The 26,082-nt window shown below is 52.6% G+C and overlaps 1 protein-coding gene across 1 annotated transcript in view; it reads right to left on the bottom strand.

The window, feature by feature from the left end:
* TUT4 (terminal uridylyl transferase 4) overlaps nt 1–26,082 on the bottom strand; it is a 424,536-nt gene that overhangs the window by 184,831 nt on the left and 213,623 nt on the right. The window contains exons 13-14 of the mRNA XM_063938888.1: nt 12,340–12,890; nt 2,689–2,839 (exon numbers count right to left, since the gene is read on the bottom strand). Coding sequence (XP_063794958.1) covers nt 2,689–2,839; nt 12,340–12,890 — 702 coding nt within the window. The remainder of the gene's footprint in view (nt 1–2,688; nt 2,840–12,339; nt 12,891–26,082) is intronic.

Raw genomic sequence — 26,082 nt, forward strand, 5'->3', positions numbered from 1 at the left:
GAGCGATTCCATCTTGAACTTGAATTTTTTTATGTTCAAGGATTTTAATATAAAATGGGTCACACCGAACCATGCGGTTTCGGTACCCCAACCCGTGTGGAATAGTAACCCCGTCCTTGTTGAAGTAGGGGCACCTTGAGTATTACCTGCTGGGAATACCGCTTATTAATTGCCTCTAGCACAGCCTCCCTGCCTGAGGGAGTTGTCAGCAAGGCATATTTTAGGAAACGGCTGGGGGGAGACATCTCTAATTCCAGCTTGTACCCCTGAAATACTACTTGGAAGAAACAGGGATCCACCTGTGAGCGAGCCCACTAATTGCTGAAATTTTTGAGGCGGCCCCCCACCGTACCTGGCTACACCTGTGGAGCACCCGCGTCATGGTGTGTACTCACAGGAGGCGGGGGAAGAATCTTGATTCTGGGAACAGGCTGACTGGTGCAGCTTTTTCCCTCTACCCTTGTCTCTGTACAGAAAGGAAGCGCCATTTGACCCGCTTGCTTTTCTGAAGCCGAAAGGACTGTACCTTTTTCTGTGAGGAAACCTGAGGTAAAATTATTTCTTCCCAGCAGTTGCTGTGGATACGAGGTCCCAGAGACCATCCCCAAATAATTCCTCACCCTTATAAGGCTCTCTATGCGCTTTTTAAGTCAGCATCACCTGTCCAGTGACAGGTCTCTAATACCCTCCTGACAGAATGGACATTACATTTATTTTGGATGCCAGCCGGCAAAATATCCCTCTGTGCATCCCCCATATATAAGACAACGTCTTTAATATGTTTTTATGTTTGCCAACTATTATCCCTGTTTGACAGGGTCACCAACCACGCTGCAGCAGCACTATCTGCAGGTCTCAGTCTAGTACCTGAGTGTGTAAATACAGACTTCAGGATAGCCTCCTGTTTTTTATCAACAGGTACCTATTAAAGTGGCCGTATCCTAAGACGGCAGTGCCACCTTTTTTGACAAACGTGTGAGCGCCTTATCCACCCTAGGGGATATCTCCCAGCGTAACTTATCCTCCTGGCGGGAAAGGGTACGCCATCAGTAACTTTTTATAAATTACCAGTTTCTTAACGGGGGAACCCACGGTTTTCACACACTTCATTTATTCATCTGATGGGGGAACAAAACACTGCCTGTTTTTTCTCCCCAAACCTAAAACCCATTTATAGAGGTTAAAGTCAGAAATGTATAACACATTTTTTATTGCCGGGATCAAGTCACGGATTGGATTGTGTATATGTCTCCACCTTGTCGACACTGGAGTCAGACTCCGTGTCGACATCTGTGTCTGCCATCTGAGAGAGCGGGCGTTTTTGAGCCCCTGATGGCCTTTGAGACGCCTGGGCAGGCGCGGGCTGCGAAGCCGGCTGTCCCACAGCTGTTACGTCATCCACCCTTTTATGTAAGGAGTTGACACTGTCGGTTAATACCTTTTACCTCTCTATCCACTCTGGTGTCGGCCCCACAGGGGGCGACATCACATATATCGGCCTCTGTTCCGTCACCATATAAGCCTCCTCATTCAACATGTCGACACAGCCGTACCGACACACCGCAGACACACAGGGAATGCTCTAAACGAGGACAGGACCCACAAAAGCCCTTTGGGGGGACAGAGTGAGAGTATGCCAGCACACACCAGAGCGCTATATACTGCAGGGACTAACTGAGTTATGTCCCCTATAGCTTTATATCTATATATATAATGTATACTGCGCCTAAATTTAGTGCCCCCTCTCTCTTTTTTTAACCCTTGTAGACTGCAGGGGAGAGCCAGGGAGCTTCCCTCCAACGGAGCTGTGAGGGAAAATGGCGCCAGTGTGCTGAGGAGATAGGCTCCGCCCCTTTTTCGCGGCCTATTCTCCCGTTTTTTATGGACTTCTGGCAGGGGTATTTACCTCATATATAGCCCCTGGGGCTATATATTGAAGTATTTTTGCCAGCCAAGGTGTTTTTATTGCTGCCTCAGAGCGCCCCCCCCCAGCGCTCTGCACCCTCAGTGACCGGAGTGTGAAGTGTGTATGAGGAGCAATGGCGCACAGCTGCAGTGCTGTGCGCTACCTTGGTGAAGACTGAGCCTTCATGCCGCCGATTTTCCGGACCATCTTCTTGCTTCTGGCTCTGTAAGGGGGACGGCGGCGCGGCTCCGGGACCGAACATCAAGGCTGGGCCTGCGGTCGATCCCTCTGGAGCTAATGGTGTCCAGTAGCCTAAGAAGCCCAATCCGGCTGCAAGCAGGCGAGTTCGCTTCTTCTCCCCTTAGTCCCTCGCTGCAGTGAGCCTGTTGCCAGCAGGTCTCACTGAAAAGAACAAATTCTAAGACTATAACTTTCTAAGAGCTCAGGAGAGCCCCTAGTGTGCATCCAACCTCGGCCGGGCACGAAATCTAACTGAGGCTTGGAGGAGGGTCATAGTGGGAGGAGCCAGTGCACACCAGGTAGTCTAAGATCTTTCTAGAGTGCCCAGCCTCCTTCGGAGCCCGCTATTCCCCATGGTCCTTACGGAGTTCCCAGCATCCACTAGGACGTTAGAGAAATATGGTTTTTGCTACTTACGGAGATTAATGGTAATGTGTGCCCATGTGACCCGGCAGAGATCATGTCGCCCATTACCGCATTACAGGGCACCAGACAAACACAACGCTAAGGGGAGACAGAATTGGGCTGGAACTGGCGCTCACCGTAACACTTCCTGCACACTCTGTCCAGAATATCCCGGAATCTGGCATTCATGGGGGGCAGGGGCTTCAGGTCGATCTTCTTGAAATCTTCAGGACAGTCATGTTTGGCGTGGCCGTCACGCTTGCAGATGCTGCACACTATGGTGGGAGGCTGTAACAGAAGCCGAGTGTCAGCCGGGAGGGGGGCACTAAAAAGACCAAATCCTAATTGTACAACGATAATAAAGTCTCCCCTCCAGATCTCGGTCTGGGAGCCCTGGTGCTGCCCGCAACAGTCACTCAGGACGTAACTGCCAGCAACTGATTAGTTGCTATGGCAACGCCGCCATTTTTAAAACTGTTGAACAGTTTTCCTAAATGCACACACACATTACTGCCTGTCCTCTGGTGAATTAGGGGGTGCCATGCCATCAGTGGGAGGAAAAGACAATATCAAGGTACAGTTCATTCACACAATGATCATACAACAGATCCAGCGCGTCACTCGCTCAGAGACAGAAGCCAGACTGGTTACCCCCCCTATAGCCTAACCCTAACCCCCCCACCCCCATAACTCTAAACCTAACCCCTCCCTCCCCGCAGCCTTAAACTATCCCCCCACCTCCTCCCTACCCAGCAGCCTACACCTAACCCCCCCACCCCCATTTCCTCCCTTCCCCACAGCATAACCTAACCCCCCCACCTCCACCCTACCCCGCAGCCTAAACCTAACCCCCCACCTCCACCTCCTCCCTACCCCGCAGCCTAAACCTAACCCCCCCACCTCCTCCCTACCCCGCAGCCTAAACCTAACCCCCCCACCTCCACCTCCTCCCTACCCCGCAGCCTAAACCTAACCCCCCCACCTCCACCTCCTCCCTACCCCGCAGCCTAAACCTAACCCCCCCACCTCCACCTCCTCCCTACCCCGCAGCCTAAACCTAACCCCCCCACCTCCTCCCTACCCCGCAGCCTAAACCTAACCCCCCCACCTCCACCTCCTCCCTACCCCGCAGCCTAAACCTAACCCCCCCACCTCCACCTCCTCCCTACCCCGCAGCCTAAACCTAACCCCCCCACCTCCACCTCCTCCCTACCCCGCAGCCTAAACCTAACCCCCCCACCCCCATTTCCTCCCTTCCCCACAGCATAACCCTAAACCTAACCACTCCCTCCCCGCAGCCTAAACCTAACCCCCCCACCTCCTCCCTACCCCGCAGCCTAAACCTAACCCCCCCACCTCCACCTCCTCCCTACCCCGCAGCCTAAACCTAACCCCCCCACCTCCACCTCCTCCCTACCCCGCAGCCTAAACCTAACCCCCCCACCTCCACCACCTCCCTACCCCGCAGCCTAAACCTAACCCACCACCTCCACCTCCTCCCTACCCCGCAGCCTAAACCTAACCCACCACCTCCACCTCCTCCCTACCCCGCAGCCTAAACCTAACCCTCCACCTCCACCCTACCCCGCAGCCTAAACCTAACCCACCACCTCCACCTCCTCCCTACCCCGCAGCCTAAACCTAACCCCCCCCACCTCCACCTCCTCCGCAGCCTAAACCTAACCCCCCAACCTCCACCTCCTCCCTACCCCGCAGCCTAAACCTAACCCCCCCACCTCCACCTCCTCCGCAGTCTAAACCTAACCCCCCCACCTCCACCCTACCCCGCAGCCTAAACCTAACCCCCCACCTCCACCTCCTCCCTACCCCGCATCCTAAACCTAACCCCCCCACCTCCACCTCCTCCCTACCCCGCAGCCTAAACCTAACCCCCCACCTCCACCTCCTCCCTACCCCGCAGCCTAAACCTAACCCCCCCACCTCCACCTCCTCCCTACCCCGCATCCTAAACCTAACCCCCCCACCTCCACCCTACCCCGCAGCCTAAACCTAACCCCCCCACCCCCATTTCCTCCCTTCCCCACAGCATAACCCTAAACCTAACCACTCCCTCCCCGCAGCCTAAACCTAACCCCCCCACCTCCTCCCTACCCCGCAGCCTAAACCTAACCCCCCCACCTCCACCTCCTCCCTACCCCGCAGCCTAAACCTAACCCCCCCACCTCCACCTCCTCCCTACCCCGCAGCCTAAACCTAACCCCCCCACCTCCACCACCACCCTACCCCGCAGCCTAAACCTAACCCACCACCTCCACCTCCTCCCTACCCCGCAGCCTAAACCTAACCCTCCACCTCCACCCTACCACGCAGCCTAAACCTAACCCCCCCACCTCCACCACCTCCCTACCCCGCAGCCTAAACCTAACCCACCACCTCCACCTCCTCCCTACCCCGCAGCCTAAACCTAACCCCCCCCCACCTCCACCTCCTCCGCAGCCTAAACCTAACCCCCCAACCTCCACCTCCTCCCTACCCCGCAGCCTAAACCTAACCCCCCCACCTCCACCTCCTCCCTACCCCCGCAGCCTAAACCTAACCCCCCCCCACCTCCACCCTACCCCGCAGCCTAAACCTAACCCCCCCACCCCTTCCCTGGTGGTACAGCAGATGCTTGTTCGGGATCCCGCACTGGGCTGATGACCGTATTCGGGATGCCGGTGTTGGCATTCCAAGTAATGTCGGGATTCTGGCATTGCTATTCTGACTGCCGGGATCCTGACCACTGGGATACTCACCGGATCCCCCTCACTTCACTGACTGCAGGCAGAACTTGTAATTTCAACAGGAGATGTCGTTGTGTGACCAGTGTCCCCCTCCCCTCTTCCCCTCCATGACTCAGGCAGAGGCGTCACATTAGTAAGATACGATGGCACAGCGGCATACAGGGTCAGCATTGCGCAGGCAGGGAGATGTCGTTGTGTGACCGGTGTCCCCCTCCCCTCTTCCCCTCCATGACTCAGGCAGAGGAGTCACATTAGTAAGATACGATGTCACAGCGGCATACAGGGTCAGCATTGCGCAGGCAGGGAGATGTCGCTGTGTGACCGGTGGTTCCCCCCGCCCCATGACTCAGGCAGTAGGATATGATGGCACAGCGGCATACAGGGTCAGCATTGCGCAGGCAGGGAGATGTCGCTGTGTGACCGGTGGTTCCCCCCCGCCCCATGACGCAGGCAGTAGGATATGATGGCACAGCGGCATACAGGGTCAGCATTGCGCAGGCAGGGAGATGTCGCTGTGTGACCGGTGGTTCCCCCCGCCCCATGACGCAGGCAGTAGGATATGATGGCACAGCGGCATACAGGGTCAGCATTGCGCAGGCAGGGAGATGTCGCTGTGTGACCGGTGGTTCCCCCCGCCCCATGACTCAGGCAGTAGGATATGATGGCACAGCGGCATACAGGGTCAGCATTGCGCAGGCAGGGAGATGTCGCTGTGTGACCGGTGGTTCCCCCCCGCCCCATGACTCAGGCAGTAGGATATGATGGCACAGCGGCATACAGGGTCAGCATTGCGCAGGCAGGGGATGTCGCTGTGTGACCGGTGGTTCCCCCCGCCCCATGACGCAGGCAGTAGGATATGATGGCACAGCGGCATACAGGGTCAGCATTGCGCAGGCAGGGAGATGTCGCTGTGTGACCGGTGGTTCCCCCCGCCCCATGACTCAGGCAGTAGTATATGATGGCACAGCGGCATACAGGGTCAGCATTGCGCAGGCAGGGAGATGTCGATATGTGACCGGTGGTTCCCCCCGCCCCATGACTCAGGCAGTAGGATATGATGGCACAGCGGCATACAGGGTCAGCATTGAGCAGGCAGGGAGATGTCGCTGTGTGACCGGTGGTTCCCCCTCCCCATGACTCAGGCAGTAGGATATGATGGCACAGCGGCATACAGGGTCAGCATTGCGCAGGCAGGGGATGTCGCTGTGTGACAGGTGGTTCCCCCCGCCCCATGACGCAGGCAGTAGGATATGATGGCACTGCGGCATACAGGGTCAGCATTGCGCAGGCAGGGAGATGTCGCTGTGTGACCGGTGGTTCCCCCCGCCCCATGACTCAGGCAGCAGGATATGATGGCACAGCGGCATACAGGGTCAGCATTGCGCAGGCAGGGAGATGTCGCTGTGTGACCGGTGGTTCCCCCTCCCCATGACTCAGGCAGTAGGATATGATGGCACAGCGGCATACAGGGTCAGCATTGCGCAGGCAGGGGATGTCGCTGTGTGACAGGTGGTTCCCCCCGCCCCATGACGCAGGCAGTAGGATATGATGGCACTGCGGCATACAGGGTCAGCATTGCGCAGGCAGGGAGATGTCGCTGTGTGACCGGTGGTTCCCCCCGCCCCATGACTCAGGCAGCAGGATATGATGGCACAGCGGCATACAGGGTCAGCATTGCGCAGGCAGGGAGATGTCGCTGTGTGACCGGTGGTTCCCCCCGCCCCATGACTCAGGCAGTAGGATATGATGGCACAGCGGCATACAGGGTCAGCATTGAGCAGGCAGGGAGATGTCGCTGTGTGACCGGTGGTTCCCCCTCCCCATGACTCAGGCAGTAGGATATGATGGCACAGCGGCATACAGGGTCAGCATTGCGCAGGCAGGGAGATGTCGCTGTGTGACCGGTGGTTCCCCCCGCCCCATGATTCAGGCAGTAGGATATGATGGCACAGCGGCATACAGGGTCAGCATTGTGCAGGCAGGGAGATGTCGCTGTGTGACCGGTGGTTCCCACCGCCCCATGACTCAGGCAGTAGGATATGATGGCACAGCGGCATACAGGGTCAGCATTGCGCAGGCAGGGAGATGTCGCTGTGTGACCGGTGGTTCCCCCCGCCCCATGACTCAGGCAGTAGGATATGATGGCACAGCGGCATACAGGGTCAGCATTGCGCAGGCAGGGAGATGTCGCTGTGTGACCGGTGGTTCCCCCCGCCCCATGACTCAGGCAGTAGTATATGATGGCACAGCGGCATACAGGGTCAGCATTGCGCAGGCAGGGAGATGTCGCTGTGTGACCGGTGGTTCCCCCCGCCCCATGACTCAGGCAGTAGTATATGATGGTACAGCGGCATACAGGGTCAGCATTGAGCAGGCAGGGAGATGTCGCTGTGTGACCGGTGGTTCCCCCCGCCCCATGACTCAGGCAGTAGGATATGATGGCACAGCGGCATACAGGGTCAGCATTGCACAGGCAGGGAGATGTCGCTGTGTGACCGGTGGTTCCCCCCGCCCCATGACTCAGGCAGTAGGATATGATGGCACAGCGGCATACAGGGTCAGCATTGCGCAGGCAGGGAGATGTTGCTGTGTGACCGGTGGTTCCCCCCGCCCCATGACTCAGGCAGTAGGATATGATGGCACAGCGGCATACAAAGTCAGCATTGCGCAGGCAGGGAGATGTCGCTGTGTGACCGGTGGTTCCCCCCGCCCCATGACTCAGGCAGTAGTATATGATGGCACAGCGGCATACAGGGTCAGCATTGCGCAGGCAGGGAGATGTCGCTGTGTGACCGGTGGTTCCCCCCGCCCCATGACGCAGGCAGTAGTATATGATGGTACAGCGGCATACAGGGTCAGCATTGCGCAGGCAGGGAGATGTCGCTGTGTGACCGGTGGTTCCCCCCGCCCCATGACTCAGGCAGTAGGATATGATGGCACAGCGGCATACAGGGTCAGCATTGCGCAGGCAGGGGATGTCGCTGTGTGACCGGTGGTTCCCCCCGCCCCATGACGCAGGCAGTAGGATATGATGGCACAGCGGCATACAGGGTTAGCATTGCGCAGGCAGGGAGATGTCGCTGTGTGACCGGTGGTTCTCCCCGCCCCATGACTCAGGCAGTAGGATATGATGGCACAGCGGCATACAGGGTTAGCATTGCGCAGGCAGGGAGATGTCGCTGTGTGACCGGTGGTTCCCCCCGCCCCATGACTCAGGCAGTAGAATATGATGGCACAGCGGCATACAAGGTCAGCATTGCGCAGGCAGGGAGATGTCGCTGTGTGACCGGTGGTTCCCCCCGCCCCATGACTCAGGCAGTAGGATATGATGGCACAGCGGCATACAGGGTCAGCATTGCGCAGGCAGGGAGATGTCGCTGTGTGACCGGTGGTTCCCCCCGCCCCATGACTCAGGCAGTAGGATATGATGGCACAGTGGCATACAGGGGCAGCATTGCGCAGGCAGGGAGATGTCGCTGTGTGACCGGTGGTTCCCCCCGCCCCATGACTCAGGCAGTAGGATATGATGGCACAGCGGCATACAGGGTCAGCATTGCGCAGGCAGGGAGATGTCGCTGTGTGACCGGTGGTTCCCACCGCCCCATGACTCAGGCAGTAGTATATGATGGCACAGCGGCATACAGGGTCAGCATTGCGTAGGCAGGGAGATGTCGCTGTGTGACCGGTGGTTCCCACCGCCCCATGACTCAGGCAGTAGTATATGATGGCACAGCGGCATACAGGGTCAGCATTGTGCAGGCAGGGAGATGTCGCTGTGTGACCGGTGGTTCCCCCCGCCCCATGACTCAGGCAGTAGGATATGATGGCACAGCGGCATACAGGGTCAGCATTGCGCAGGCAGGTAGATGTCGCTGTGTGACCGGTGGTTCCCCCCGCCCCATGACGCAGGCAGTAGTATATGATGGCACAGCGGCATACAGGGTCAGCATTGCGCAGGCAGGGAGATGTCGCTGTGTGACCGGTGGTTCCCCCTGCCCCATGACTCAGGCAGTAGTATATGATGGCACAGCGGCATACAGGGTCAGCATTGCGCAGGCAGGGAGATGTCGCTGTGTGACCGGTGGTTCCCCCCGCCCCATGACTCAGGCAGTAGTATATGATGGCACAGCGGCATACAGGGTCTGCATTGCGCAGGCAGGGAGATGTCGCTGTGTGACCGGTGGTTCCCCCCGCCCCATGACTCAGGCAGTAGTATATGATGGTACAGCGGCATACAGGGTCAGCATTGCGCAGGCAGGGAGATGTCGCTGTGTGACCGGTGGTTCCCCCCGCCCCATGACTCAGGCAGTAGTATATGATGGCACAGCGGCATACAGGGTCAGCATTGCGCAGGCAGGGAGATGTCGCTGTGTGACCGGTGGTTCCCCCCGCCCCATGACTCAGGCAGTAGGATATGATGGCACAGCGGCATACAGGGTCAGCATTGCGCAGGCAGGAAGATGTCGCTGTGTGACCGGTGGTTCCCCCCGCCCCATGACTCAGGCAGTAGGATATAATGGCACAGCGGCATACAGGGTCAGCATTGCGCAGGCAGGGAGATGTCGCTGTGTGACCGGTGGTTCCCCCCGCCCCATGACTCAGGCAGTAGGATATGATGGCACAGCGGCATACAGGGTCAGCATTGCGCAGGCAGGGAGATGTCGCTGTGTGACCGGTGGTTCCCCCCGCCCCATGACGCAGGCAGTAGGATATGATGGCACAGTGGCATACAGGGTCAGCATTGCGCAGGCAGGGAGATGTCGCTGTGTGACCGGTGGTTCCCCCCGCCCCATGACGCAGGCAGTAGGATATGATGGCACAGCGGCATACAGGGTCAGCATTGCGCAGGCAGGGAGATGTCGCTGTGTGACCGGTGGTTCCCACCGCCCCATGACTCAGGCAGTAGGATATGATGGCACAGCGGCATACAGGGTCAGCATTGCACAGGCTGGGAGATGTCGCTGTGTGACCGGAGGTTCCCCCCGCCCCATGACTCAGGCAGTAGGATATGATGGCACAGCGGCATACAGGGTCAGCATTGCGCAGGCAGGGAGATGTCGCTGTGTGACCGGTGGTTCCCCCCGCCCCATGACTCAGGCAGTAGGATATGATGGCACAGCGGCATACAGGGTCAGCATTGCGCAGGCAGGGAGATGTCGCTGTGTGACCGGTGGTTCCCACCGCCCCATGACTCAGGCAGTAGTATATGATGGCACAGCGGCATACAGGGTCAGCATTGTGCAGGCAGGGAGATGTCGCTGTGTGACCGGTGGTTCCCCCCGCCCCATGACTCAGGCAGTAGGATATGATGGCACAGCGGCATACAGGGGCAGCATTGCGCAGGCAGGGAGATGTCGCTGTGTGACCGGTGGTTCCCCCCGCCCCATGACTCAGGCAGTAGGATATGATGGCACAGCGGCATACAGGGTCAGCATTGCGCAGGCAGGGAGATGTCGCTGTGTGACCGGTGGTTCCCCCCGCCCCATGACGCAGGCAGTAGTATATGATGGCACAGAGGCATACAGGGTCAGCATTGCGCAGGCAGGGAGATGTCGCTGTGTGACCGGTGGTTCCCCCTGCCCCATGACTCAGGCAGTAGGATATGATGGCACAGCGGCATACAGGGTCAGCATTGCGCAGGCAGGGAGATGTCGCTGTGTGACCGGTGGTTCCCCCCGCCCCATGACTCAGGCAGTAGGATATGATGGCACAGCGGCATACAGGGGCAGCATTGCGCAGGCAGGGAGATGTCGCTGTGTGACCGGTGGTTCCCCCCGCCCCATGACTCAGGCAGTAGGATATGATGGCACAGCGGCATACAGGGTCAGCATTGCGCAGGCAGGGAGATGTCGCTGTGTGACCGGTGGTTCCCCCCGCCCCATGACTCAGGCAGTAGGATATGATGGCACAGCAGCATACAGGGTCAGCATTGCGTCGGCAGGGAGATGTCGCTGTGTGACCGGTGGTTCCCACCGCCCCATGACTCAGGCAGTAGGATATGATGGCACAGCGGCATACAGGGTCAGCATTGCGCAGGCAGGGAGATGTCGCTGTGTGACCGGTGGTTCCCCCCGCCCCATGACTCAGGCAGTAGGATATGATGGCACAGCGGCATACAGGGTCAGCATTGCGCAGGCAGGGAGATGTCGCTGTGTGACCGGTGGTTCCCCCCGCCCCATGACTCAGGCAGTAGGATATGATGGCACAGCGGCATACAGGGTCAGCATTGCGCAGGCAGGGAGATGTCGCTGTGTGACCGGTGGTTCCCCCCGCCCCATGACTCAGGCAGTAGTATATGATGGCACAGCGGCATACAGGGTCAGCATTGCGCAGGCAGGGAGATGTCGCTGTGTGACTGGTGGTTCCCCCCGCCCCATGACGCAGGCAGTAGGATATGATGGCACAGCGGCATACAGGGTCAGCATTGCGCAGGCAGGGAGATGTCGCTGTGTGACCGGTGGTTCCCCCCGCCCCATGACTCAGGCAGTAGGATATGATGGCACAGCGGCATACAGGGTCAGCATTGCACAGGCAGGGAGATGTCGCTGTGTGACCGGAGGTTCCCCCCGCCCCATGACTCAGGCAGTAGGATATAATGGCACAGCGGCATACAGGGTCAGCATTGCGCAGGCAGGGAGATGTCGCTGTGTGACCGGTGGTTCCCCCCGCCCCATGACTCAGGCAGTAGGATATGATGGCACAGCGGCATACAGGGTCAGCATTGCGCAGGCAGGGAGATGTCGCTGTGTGACCGGTGGTTCCCCCCGCCCCATGACGCAGGCAGTAGGATATGATGGCACAGCGGCATACAGGGTCAGCATTGCGTAGGCAGCTGAAGAAGGCCATAAATGAAGGCAAATCGTTGTGACAGTAACTCATTCACACTGGGACAAATGATAGCACCAACATGACGCAACAAGGGATACTATGCACTTACTGTACCAGATGGATGACCATCTAATGACTGCCAGCCACCGTGTACAGCACACAGAAGACGTCTGCCTCTGGTGGTTAGATTGGGAATTGCAACACATGGGCTCTTACCTTCCCAGAAGTCAATATAAGTTTGTCAAAGATATAATGAAAATCATCCTCAGTGAGGCTTCCTTCATTCTTCAAGGTTTCATGATGGCTAGAGGTAGGAGAAGTGCATATTTCATCCCTAGAAGACCCTGCTTCCAGCACTCCCCTCCCTTCAGTAGTATCACGCACATCTGGAACAGGGGTGGGGTCCTTTGCACTACAGAGTTCATCAGTCTCCTCAGTCTCTGATAATTCACAAACTGCCTCCTCGCCTTCCCCAAGTAGCCTCTGTATGGTGCCAGGAGGACGCTCCGCGCCATTGCACCCCGCTGTCTGTGACCCTGCCTCTAGCCCATAGCTTCCTTCCCGCAGGCTGCCAGTAACGCTCTGATCCCCGGGCTCCTCGCTGCTGATCTCTTCACTCCTCCTATTTTCAACTTTGGATTTGTTGCTCTCTTTGCTTTGTGGACATGCAAAATATCTGTAGGCTGCACGGAAGCGCTCTAGAACGTACTCATAGACCATCTGGCTGTTGAGACTCCTTGCGACATTCCTCCTCAGTGCAAAAGGATCTAGAAGGAAAATGACATAAACCAATGTGATCTCCTTGCAAATGTTTTCCGCATACTGTTCCCTGGGCAGCTCAAAGTACAGACATATTAGAAACTTGATGATAGTTTAATATATATAACCGATCACAAACAGGCTGTACCCCAATCACAGTGTCCTTCCCCTCAGAGGAACCAACCCTCAGGATCCGCTAAACCCGGAGAATCCCCACTGCCCAGAACTCAGGAGACCCAGCCCAGACGTATCCTCCTAGACTAAAGGTTCTACCCCATAGACAGCTGGGACCCAAAATTCTCATGTGACCCATTGTTCAACTTCTGACTTTACAGTAATTAATATCTTTCACTGGATGGATATTAAGACTTTATGCTGATAAAGCAACGATCAGCTATAACAGGCCCAGCGACCGGTGGCTCTCCAGCTGTTGTGAAACTACAAGTCCCAGCATGACCTGCCACAGTTTTGCTATTAGGGAATGCTAACACTGTGGCAGAGCATGCTGGGATGTGTAGTTACACAACAGCTAGAGAGCCACAGGTTGGCCAGGCCTGAGCTATAAGAGGACAGTTCTGTCTCTGGCCGGAGAATCTGAACCTCTGTCGCTGACGGCCGCTGGGAACGGGCCGACGATACTGGAAAATAACAGATAAACCATGACGGCTCTCTGATGTAGATATCTAGGCTCACATGTTGTATTTCCGGTATGTATTGCACACTAAACAGGTCTTTCCTCTGGTAATAATAAGATTTTAAACCTACCGGTAAATCTTTTTCTCCTAGTCCGTAGAGGATGCTGGGGACTCCGTAAGGACCATGGGGTATAGACGTGCTTCGCAGGAGACATGGGCACTTTAAGACCTTTTAACGGGCGTGAACTGGCTCCTCCCTCTATGCCCCTCCTCCAGACCTCAGTTATAGGAACTGTGCCCAGGGGAGACGGACAGTACGAGGAAAGGATTTTGTTAATTAAGGGCGAGATACATACCAGCCCACACCATCCACACCGTATAACCTGGGATATAACTAAACCAGTTAAAAGTATGAACAAATAAGATCAGCAACAGGTTGATCTGAACTGCAACACAACCCTTGTGTAGACTTATCAATAACTATGTACAAGTACTGCAGATTTATTCCGCACTGGGACGGGCGCCCAACATCCTCTACGGACTAGGAGAAAAAGATTTACCGGTAGGTTTAAAATCTTATTTTCTCTTACGTCCTAGAGGATGCTGGGGACTCCGTAAGGACCATGGAGTTTATACCAAAGCTCCAGACCGGGCGGGAGAGTGCGGATGACTCTGCAGCACCGATTGAGCAAACATGAGGTCCTCATCAGCCAGGGTATCAAACTTATAGAATTTTGCAAAAGTGTTTGAACCCGACCAAGTAGCTGCTCGGCAAAGCTGTAACGCCAAGACGCCTCGGGCAGCCGCCCAAGAAGAGCCCACCTTCCTAGTGGAATGGGCTTTAACCGATTTTGGCGACGGCAATCCAGCCGTAGAATGCGCCTGCTGAATCGTGTTACAGATCCAGCGTGCGATAGTCTGCTTGGAAGCAGGAGCGCCAACCTTGTTGGCTGCATATAGGATAAACAGAGCCTCCGTTTTCCTAATACGCCCCGTTCTGGCTACATAGATTTTTAAAGCCCTGACTACATCAAGGTACTTGGAATCCTCCAAGACATCCGTAGACACAGGCACCACAATAGGTTGGTTCATGTGAAACGACGAAACCACCTTAGGTAGAAATTGTGGACGAGTTCTCAATTCCGCTCTATCCATATGGAAAATCAGATAGGGGCTCTTGTAAGACAAGGCCGCCAATTCTGACAACCTCCTTGCAGATGCCAAGGCCAATAACATGACCACTTTCCAAGTGAGAAATTTTAACCCAACACTTTGAAGTGGTTCAAACCAATGTGATTTAAGGAACTGTAACACCACGTTATGGTCCCACGGTGCCACTGGGTGCACAAAAGGAGGTTGGATGTGCAGTACTCCCTTCACAAAAGTCTGCACTTCTGGAAGAGAGGCCAATTCCTTCTGAAAAAATATTGATAAGGCCGAAATCTGCACCTTAATGGAGCCTAACTTTAGGCCCGTATCCAGCCCCGCCTGTAGAAAATGGAAAAAACGACCCAGCTGAAAAACCTCCGTAGGAGCATTCTTGGATTCACACCAAGACACATACTTCCTCCAGATACGGTGATAATGCTTCGCCGTTACCTCCTTCCTAGCCTTAATCAGAGTAGGGATGACCTCCCCTGGAATACCTTTCCTAGCTAGGATTTGGTGTTCAACCGCCATGCCGTCAAACGTAACCGCGGTAAGTCTTGGAACACACACGGCCCCTGTTGTAACAGGTCCTCTTTTAGAGGAAGAGGCCAAGGATCTTCTGTGAGCATTTCCTGAAAATCTGGATACCAGGCCCTTGAGGCCAGTCTGGAACAATGAGTATCGTTTGAACTCTTGTTCTTCTTATGATCCGCAATAAGTTTGGGATGAGTGGAAGTGGAGGGAACACATAGACCGACTGATACACCCACGGCGTCACTAGTGCTTCTACTGCTATTGCTTGAGGGTCCCTCGACCTGGAACAATACGTCCTAAGCTTTTTGTTGAGGCGTGACGCCATCATGTCCATTTGAGGGAGTCCCCAACCGTTTGTCACTTCTGCAAAGACCTCTTGATGAAGCCCCCACTCTCCTGGATGGAGATCGTGTCTGCTGAGGAAGTCTGCTTCCCAGTTGTCCACTCCCGGGATGAAAACAGCTGACAGAGCGCTTACATGATTTTCCGCCCAGCGAAGAATCCTGGTGGCCTCCGCCATCGCTGCTCTGCTTCTTGTTCCGCCCTGGCGGTTTACATGTGCCACGGCTGTGATGTTGTCTGACTGGATCAGTACAGGTAGGTTGCGAAGAAGATGCTCCGCCTGTCTCAGGCTGTTGTATATGGCCCTCAATTTCAGCACATTTATGTGCAGACAAGCCTCCTGGCTTGACCATATTCCCTGAAAATGTTTTCCTTGTGTGACAGCTCCCCAGCCTCGGAGGCTCGCGTCCGTGGTTACCAGAACCCAATCCTGGATTCCGAACCTGCGACCCTCTAGGAGGTGAGCACTGTAGAGCCACCACAGGACAGATATCCTGGCCCTGGGGGACAGGCTTATCATCCGATGCATATGGAGATGGGACCCTGACCATTTGTCCAGTAGGTCCCACTGAAAAGTTCTTGCATGGAACCTGCCAAACGGAATGGCCTCGTAGGCCGCCACCATCTTTCACAACACTCGAGTGCATTGATGAATCGACACTCTTTTTGGTTTCAGCAGATCCCTGACCATGTTCTGGAGTTCCAGAGCTTTTTCCAATGGGAGAAAAACCCTCTGCCGTTTCGTGTCCAGAATCATGCCCAAAAACGACAGTCGAGTTGTCGACATCAACTGCGACTTTGGCAAATTTAATAGTCAGCCGTGTTGTTGTAGTACCCTCAGAGAGAGTGCCACGCTTTTCAGTAACTGGTCTCTTGATCTCGCCTTTATCAGGAGATCGTCCAAGTACAGGATAATTGTGACACCTTGCTTGCGCTGGAGCACCATCATTTCCGCCATTACCTTGGTGAAAATCCTCGGGGCCGTGGAAAGCCCAAACGGCAACGTCTGAAATTGGTAATGACAATCCTGCACAGCGAATCTCAGGAACGCCTGATGAGGAGGATATATGGGGACATGAAGGTATGCATCCTTTATGTCTAGTGACATAATAAAATCCCGTCCAGACTGGAAATCACTGCCCGGAGAGATTCCATCTTGAATTTGAATCTTTTCAAATACAGGTTTATGGATTTTAGGTTCAGAATTGGTATGACTGAGCCGTCTGGCTTCGGGACCACAAATAGAGTTGAATAAAACCCCTTTCCCTGTTGCAACAGGGGAACCGTGATAACCACTTGCTGTTGACACAGCTTTTGTATCGCAGCTGAAACTATTTCTCTCTCTGGGAGAGAAGCTGGTAAAGCCGATTTAAAAAATCGGTGTGGAGACACGTCTTCGAACTCCAGTCTGTATCCTTGTGTTACAATTTCTAGCACCCAAGGATCCAAGTTCGAATGAATCCAGACTTGGCTGAAGAGCTGAAGACGTGCCCCCACTAATGCGGACTCCCGCAGCGGAGCCCCAGCGTCATGCAGTGGATTTGGTAGAGGCCGGAGAGGACTTCTGCTCCTGGGAACTAGCCGCAGCTGCTGTTCTTTTCCCTCTACCCTTGCCTCTGGCGAGGAAGGATGATCCACGTCCCTTTCTGAATTTATGAGACCGAATGGACTGCATCTGGTATGGAGGCGTTTTCTTTTGCTGCAAGGGAACAAAAGGCAAAAAAGAAGACTTACCCGCGGTAGCTGTGGAAACCAGGTCCGCGAGGCCGTCCCCAAACAAAGGTTCACCCTTGTAAGGCAAGGCCTCCATAAGTCTCTTGGAGTCAGCATCACCAGTCCATTGACGGGTCCACAACGCCCTCCTAGCTGAAATTGCCATGGCATTGGCCCTCAATCCCAAGAGGCCAATATCTCTCGCAGCCTCCCTTAGGTATAACGCTGCGTCCTTGATGTGACCCAATGTCAACAATACACTCTCCCTGTCGAGGGTATCCATGTCAGATGACAAGTTATCTGCCCATCCTGCAATCGCGCTACTCACCCATGCCGACGCTACTGCTGGTCTGAGCAGGGTTCCCGTAGTCGCATAAATCGATTTCAAGGTAGTTTCCTGCCTGCGATCCGCAGGATCCTTTAGTGTCGCCGTGTCCGGAGACGGTAGGGCCACCTTTTTGGATAAACGTGTCAAAGCCTTATCTACCGTGGGTGATGATTCCCACCGTAACTTGTCCTGTGCAGGGAAAGGATACGCCATAAGATTTCTCTTAGGAATCTGCAGTCTTTTGTCTGGAGTTTCCCAAGCCTTTTCAAACAGAGCGTTCAGCTCATGGGATGGGGGAAATGTTACCTCAGGTTTCTTCCCCCTAAACATACAGACCCGTGTGTCAGGGACAGAAGGGTCCTCTGTGATATGTAATACATCTTTTATTGCAATAATCATGTACTGAATACTCTTGGTCACCCTTGGGTGTAACCGAGCGTCGTCATAGTCGACACTGTAGTCGGAATCCGTGTCGGTATCAATGTCTGCTATCTGGGTAAAGGGACGTTTCTGGGACCCTGATGGGTTCTATGACACATTAATATCCATGGATTGTCTCCATGCTTGGTTCTGGGACTCAGATTTGTCCAACCTTATATGTAATAAAGCCACACTTGCATTCAAAACATTCCACGTCTACCCGATCAGCAGTCGGCGGTGCCGACGGAGTCACTATTACATTCTGCTCCGCATCCTCTCTGGAAGAGCCTTCTGCCTCAGACATGTCGACACACACGTACTGACACCCCCACACACACTGGGATATATATACGTTATGGTAAGAACTTACCGTTGATAAAGTGATTTCTCTTATGTCCACAGGTATCCACAGGATAACATTGGATATTGTCGAGCGACAGCGAAAATGGCACCAACACGGTCACAAGCTTTCTGGCCTCCCAGGATGCATTGGGGCCTCCACTATATAGTCCCGCCCACTGACTCAGTCAGATCAGTTCTTTCCACAGCGATTTTAGGCAGGAACATCAGGCAGAGACACTGATAGTACATCTGTAACTTCAACCATGCACAGCTGTGCATGTCAGCTGTGCGTTCCAATACTCAAAGTGTTCCTTTCTCTAAGCGTTTTGAAAATGAACAGTTGAAAAAACAGTCGAACAAACACTGAACAGCATCAAGAAAGAAATCTGGAACATTATGTGGCCTCTCCTCACCTCTGCCATGAGAACACCAGGACCAATGCCTACTACTTCTCTGTCCAAGAACATCATGACTGCCCCCGGGACTACCCCTCAAGCTGAGCAGGGAACTGAGGGACGTGCGCATCAGGACCAGACTTTGCTGGGTCAGTTCCACTGGACATTAGTGTGCAACCCACATTCTCACACCCACCCGCACTGCTCCCCACACTCTCACACCCACCCGCACTGCTCTCATGAGACCAGGACATTTATCTTTTTCACAAAATAATGTTAGTACAGTTTTCCTGCAAATGTGTCTTTCTCTTCTCTTTCTTCTTACACGGTACTTCCACCCCACTGTGTGCTATTCCCATAATGTGTACCTCCATTGGTTGCACACCCTGCCAGCAGTAACCTATGCAGTGCGCCCACATGGCTGCCTCGGATGGTTCCTCCGTGGGCGGGGTGTGCTTCATTTGGATCTTTCCATGCAGGGTATAGCATTCTACTACACACGTGTCAGTTCTCCCATACATGCATTTGGCCCCTGTATGGCTCATCTCCCACTGTGTAACCTTTGTAGTGCGCCCAACATGACTGCCTTATCTGGTGCGCTAGTGGATGGGATGAAAAATGCGTGGACCTGATGTTTTTATTGGAACCCTACTCTGCAATCTCCCCATTTTGTGTTCTCTTCTAGGGGTGGACTATTCCACCCTGGGTAATCCTACGCAGTGCGCCTAAGATGGCTGCCGCACCTGGTGCCTTGTGAGGGTGGAATACACAACCCCTGGAGGTTATTACCCAAAATGCCTCCACCAATCCTGCATTATTCTTTCTGTGTCTTTGTCTGTGTGGTTTATCTTTTGATGTAATACTTAAATCTTCTGTATTATGTGCATTGTGTGAGTTCTAGTTGGCGCCGCGGATGGCTGCCTCGGTGCTACTCTGCCAAGCAGCCTTAGTTTTTAGTCTTAAATGTATAATATGCCTACTGTACAGTTGCATATGTGCAGTATGAACTCATATGTGTAATGTTTGTAATGTATGCTACGTTATTCCTCCTTCATGTTGCTGCTTGGCGATGCATTGTACCACAAAGAATTCCTAGTGTACGTGAGTACACCTGGCCAATAAAGCTGATTCTGATTCTGATTCAGAGACCTGTTTAGGCGATAAGAACACACATGCACACCCTTCCATACAAGAAGGAAAAGGTTTTAGTGATTGTCTAGATCCTCAAATCAGATCCGTCAGGGTGGGATCCCTGTGGATACCTGTGGACATAAGAGAAATCACGTTATCAACGGTAAGTTCTTACCATAACGTATATTTCTCTGGCTGGGTCCACAGGATTATCCACAGGATAACAATGGGATTCCCAAAGCCATTTTAGTGGTGGGGACGCTCCTGATTGCACAGGAGGACCTTTCGCCCGAAGTCTGCGTCATGAGAGGCAAAAGTATCCAAGGCATAATGTCTGATGAATGTGTTTATGGAAGACCATGTGGCTGCCCTACATATCTGTTCTGCTGATGCACCCTGTTGTGCTGCCCATGAAGGACCTACCTTACGTGTAGAGTGTGCAGAGACATTAGCCGGAATAGGGAGATCTGCATGAGAATAAGCTTCTGATATTACCATTCGGAGCCATCTCGCCAGCGTCTGTTTACTAGCAGGCCATCCTCTTCTATGGAATCCGTAGAGGATGAAGAGAGAATCTGTTTTCCTGATGGCACTAGTACGATCTATGTAGATTCTTAAAGCCCTGACCACGTCCGATACCTGAAAAGCTGGGACTACAATCTCTTCATTCAGGTGAAACTTTGATACCACCTTTGGAAGATAGCTAGATCCCGTTCTGAAAACTGCTCTGTCTGGAAAAAAACTTAGGAAAGGAGACTTGCTTGATAATGCTCCTAAATCTGACACTCTTCTGGCTGACGCCATTGCCAGTAAAAAAAGAACTTTAACCGTTAACCACTTAAGATCTGCTCTCTCAAGTGGTTCAAACCGAGGACCCTGGAGAAATTTAAGAACTAAATTAAAATCTCAGGGAGCTGCAGGAGGAACCAATGGAGGTTGAATATGTACTACTCCTTGAAAAAACGTACGTACATCCTGTAAATCAGCAATCTTTTGCTGAAACCATACAGTTAACGCTGATACTTGAACCCTCAAGGAAGCAACCTTCAACCCTTTATCCAATCCTGCCTGAAGGAAATCCAAAATCCTAGCTACTTTAAAAGATCTCGGATTGAAACTTTTTCCAGTACACCAATGAATATAGGCTTGCCATATTCTATGATACACACGGGCCGAAGAAGGCTTTCTTGCTCTAAGCATAGTTTGGATTACTTGTTTCGAAAATCCTTTAGCCTCTAGGATAGAGGTTTCAACAGCCACGCCGTCAAAGATAGGCGATCCAGATGACTGTGACAACAAGGACCCTGCATTAGCAGATCTGGACGTTGAGGGAGCAGTATCGGTGCTTCCACGGATATTCTCAACAGATCTGTGTACCAATGCCTTCTTGGCCAAGCTGCAGCTATTAGAATGATTGCTCCTTTTGCCTGTTTTATCTTTCTCACTACTCTGGGTAACAGAGATATTGGAGGGAACAGATATACCAGCTGAAACCTCCATTCTACTGACAGTGCGTCTACAAGGACCGCTCCTGGGTCCCTTGTTCTTGATCCGTACCTCGGAACTTTGTTGTTTAGATGAGACGCCATAAGATCTATCTCCGGTAGACCCCATTTGTTCACCAGTGTCTGAAACACTTCTGGGTGTAGTGCCCATTCGGTTTCCTGAATGGTGTGCAGACTGAGAAAATCCGCTTCCCAGTTTAGTACACCCTGGACAAATACTGCTGACAATGCTGGGAGATGGAGTTCTGCCCATTTTAGAATGGGAGTTACTTCCTCCATCAGACTCTTGCTGTGAGTTCCTCCTTGATGATTGAGGTATGCTACTGCCGTCGCATTGTCTGAGCGGATCTGGACTGGTCTTCCTTGTAGATTGTCCTTTGCCTGAACTAGAGCCAAGTAAACGGCCCTTATCTCCAACAGATTTATCGGCAGGCGACTTTCCCTTGCGGTCCATTTTCCCTGGAACCATAGGCTTCCGAGTACCGCCCCCCCAGCCTTGCAGGCTGGTATCTGTTGTCAGGACTTGCCACTCTTTTATCCAAAAGGGTCTCCCCTTGTTTAAATGGTCTGTCTGTAGCCACCACGCTAGAGACCTTTTTACATTTACTGGAATCTTTATCATCTGCTTCTTTATCGTTTGATGATTTCCGTTCCATTTGGTCAAAATAAGGTGCTGCAACGGTCCGGAGTGGAATTGCGCATATTCCACCATGTCGAAGGTTGATACCATCAGACCCAACAGTCGCATTGCTGCATGGACTGACATTGTCTGGGCCTGCAACGCTTCCTGAGCCATGACCTGCACCTTGACTATCTTTTTCTCTGGTAAGAGAACTTTCTGTAGGTCTGAATCCAATATGGCTCCCAAATGAACCATCCACTGTGATGGATTCAAAGACTTTTCCCAATTTATGAGCCACCGTGTCTCTGTAAACAAACTATCGTCTGTTGAAGATGGCTCAACAGTAAATCTTGCGACTGTGCTAAGATTAACAGGTCGTCTAGGTATGGGAATATTCTTATCCCTTGTTTGCGCAGACAAGCTACCATAACTACCATGATCTTGGTAAACACCCTGGGTGCTGTAGCTAGCCCGAAGGGCAGAGCTTGGAACTGGAAGTGTTCCTTGAGGATGGCAAACCTGAGGTAACACTGATGCGACAGTGCTATAGGCACATGTAGGTAAGCATCCCGTACATCCAGAGATACCATATAGTCCCCCGGTTCCATAGCCAACATTATGGAGCGTAACGTCTCCATGTGGAACTTCGGGATCCATATGCATCTGTTCAGCATTTTCAGATTTAGAATTGGTCGATATGACCCATTTGGTTTCTGGATTAGAAATAGATTGGAGTAATACCCCTGTCCCCTTTGTGATGGAGGTACTGGGACAATCACACCTGACTGCAGTAATTTTTGGACTGCTGCTTGCAGGGCATTGGCCTTCGACTCTATACAAGACGGGCTAGTGCAAAAAAATCTTTGAGGAGGCTGCCTCCTGAATGGGAACCCATACCCCTGAGATACTACCTTCTGCACCCAGGCATCTGTTGTTGACTGTTGCCATATGTGTGCAAAAAGAAGGAGTCGGCCCCCAACCCTGGAATCCTCCAGGCGGAGGCCCGTCTCTTCAGGCTGAGGGTTTCTGTTCAGGTTTGGAAGCTGGCTTTTTGCTAGCCCACTGCTTCCTACCCCTGGATTTAAACTGGGGTTGTTTAGGCTCCTCTTTAGCTTTCGCTTTGCCAACGAAATGAGCAAAATTTTAAACCCTTGGACTTAGGGTTATAGGTAGCCGGAAATCTGACCTTTTTCGATTCAGCCTCTGATTCTAGGATATCCGATAAAGGTTTTCCAAATAATATATTACCGACAAAAGGCAATGCTTCCAATTCTTTCTTGGATTCCGCATCTTCCTTCCAGGTACGTAGCCAAACTGCTCTGCGAGCGACTACTGCCAGGGCTGAAGCTTTAGAAGCAACAGTGCCTACATCAATTGCTGCTTCTTCTAAATACTGGGCAGATTGTCTTAAACGGCAAAGACGAACCTCTTGCTCCCTAGTAGGAGAGGGGATGTCATTCTCTAGTTCCCTTTGCTACTCAGGCCGAAGCCATAGCAGGTCTTACCACTGCTCCTACCAGAGAAAAAATATTTTTCAATAGGCTCTCTACCCTCCTGTCTGTGACATCATTCAATGAGGTAGATGACAGTGGTAAAGCAGATTTATGCACGAGTCGCAGAACATGTGCATCTACTTTTGGAGGAACTTCTCTCTTCGAACAATCTCCAGCAGGAAATGGATAATAAGAATCCCATCTCTTAGGAATCTTATACTTTTTACTGGGCGCTGCCCGAGACTCATCCATCATTTCCGTCAGCTCATCTAACGCTGGGAATTCAGCTTTCACTGATTTTGTTCGTTTAAATACAGGTGCTTTAGCTTTTAACACTGTCTTGGCTGGCTCTTCCAACCAGAGAACAGCCTTCACAGCATTAATAAGTTCAGCTACATCTTCTGAACTAAAACTCTGCGACTGATCATCATACGGAGTTGAATCTATTGTATCATCATCATCCGATGTATCATCTTGTGTAGTCTGCCACATAGACGCATCTGTCTTAGTCTTACCTGTCCCTTGGTTGCTTGTAGAGGCTACTGGAACCAAACCATAGGAAGGGAGCTGCATGTATGGGTTCATAGTGTAACCTAACCCTTGAGGTGGTGCTACCGGAGTTAACCTGTCCGCTATTGAAGATAGAGTCTTTGCGAACATATTCCATGGTGGCTCTGTTGGTGGTTGAACCAACTCCTGTTTTTTACTTCGCTGAAAAGCGAAAGTTTGCACACAAACCCTCATAAGTGACCAATTGATTCATATCAATTACCCCTGACTTACAAGATAAGCATGTTAGGGCTATGGGAGTGCTTGATAAATTCTCCTCGTCACTTTTGCCGCTCACAGACATGATAATAAACTATTAATGACTACACAATTTGTGACTGAAAATCACCCTATAATCCGTATATAGAGGTGAGATCAATCTGACCACAGTACACCTGATTTGAGGGTCAGAACAGGACTGACATTACACAGAAAAGTCAGCACGCATACTAGCAGTCAGTCACATGTTAAAGCATTAGACATTGTCATATGAGAATACAACCTCCATAATAACTTATACATAAGTAGGAAAATTGTACTTCTGTTTAACTGGTTCTATTTTCAACATAACATGCAGAAAACACAGTAATATACAGGTCTCATATGCAATAGGTACTAAAAATTAACAATGCACACTAAGAAGTAGAGAGAATTTCTAGTACTGTATACCCTGCCTCCAGAGAGCGGGATACAGGGAGACTCACCACGCTTCCATATCCAAGCAAAGACGCTCGTAAGACGCTGAGTGGATTCAGACGCTACTGGTGTACACTGCCGCTCTTGGTAACCGATATCGGACACGGACGCTCACCAACGGACACGGACGCTGAGCGACTCCACGTGCATGCAGACGCTAAGGCCTGCGACTCGGTCTGGGCGGGTTTATCTCCAGTGTACACAACCGCAGCGTCTAAGCTGCGACCGAGTACCCTCGTGGTAGCGTCTGAGCCGGAAGTGAGGTCATTCAGTTCATGAAACGAGACACCCGGGGGAACTGGCCATGAACTCGGAGGAGGGACGGCCAGGAGAGCGTCTGAATCCCCCTGTTGACTTAAACTCCCAGGATCGCGACCTCTACCTAGTCCTGGCGCCTATGATCCACGGAGCGTAGCGCTGTCGCACTCTTGATGTTCGGCGCATCAACACACTGTTTGTAGTCTCCACCAAAATCAGTGTAGCTGTGTCCTGACCCCTCTAGTAAGAGGAAGTCCATAGACTCACCGTCTCCCCATGCTCCGGCCACAGCCTGGTTACGTCTGCTGGACCTGCTAGAACATCCGACACAGACGCCCATCGAGACAGCACTGTACCGCAGAGGTAAGCGTTGTTGCGACCCGGTGGGGAGTTGTTGGAGCGACTCTGTCTAGTATGCGTTTAAGACGCTGTTAAGAGAAGTCGCTCAAAAAAACAATATAGTAAGTCTATAAAAAATAAAATAATAAAAGCTTGAGGCTGCTCTCACAGCAGCCCTGTGACCATGCGGCTTCCTGCCGCACCAAGCAAAAAACTGATCTGACTGAGTCAGTGGGCGGGACTATATAGTGGAGGCCCCAATGCATCCTGGGAGGCCAGAAAGCTTGTGACCGTGGTGGTGCCATTTTCGCTGTCGCTCGACAATATCCAATGTTATCCTGTGGATAATCCTGTGGACCCAGAGCCGGCCCTAACCAATATGATGCCCTAGGCAAGATTTTGGCTGGTGCCCCCTAGCACCACCGCTGGTTCCGCCTCTGACCTTGCACCTCTTTCACAGCACCATCACCCCTCACCCATAGCAGTCCTTATTTTGGTGTTTGTACCACCTATATTTTAAATATGAACAGTTTGTACATTTGACGCACAGCCCAAAAAGGGGTGTGTTTTTGCTGCAAGGGTCATGGCCACACAATAGTAACCCCAATTCCAATTACGCCACACAGTACTGCAACTTTATTCACATTTGATCATGCGATAGTGTCCATAATTCATTACATCCCACAGTAGTATCACTTTACCTTATAAACGTTACTCCTCACAGTAGAGCCCCTTATTCACATTACATC

This window comes from Pseudophryne corroboree, chromosome 9 (genome assembly GCF_028390025.1).
Source record: "Pseudophryne corroboree isolate aPseCor3 chromosome 9, aPseCor3.hap2, whole genome shotgun sequence".
Classification (NCBI taxonomy): domain Eukaryota; kingdom Metazoa; phylum Chordata; class Amphibia; order Anura; family Myobatrachidae; genus Pseudophryne; species Pseudophryne corroboree.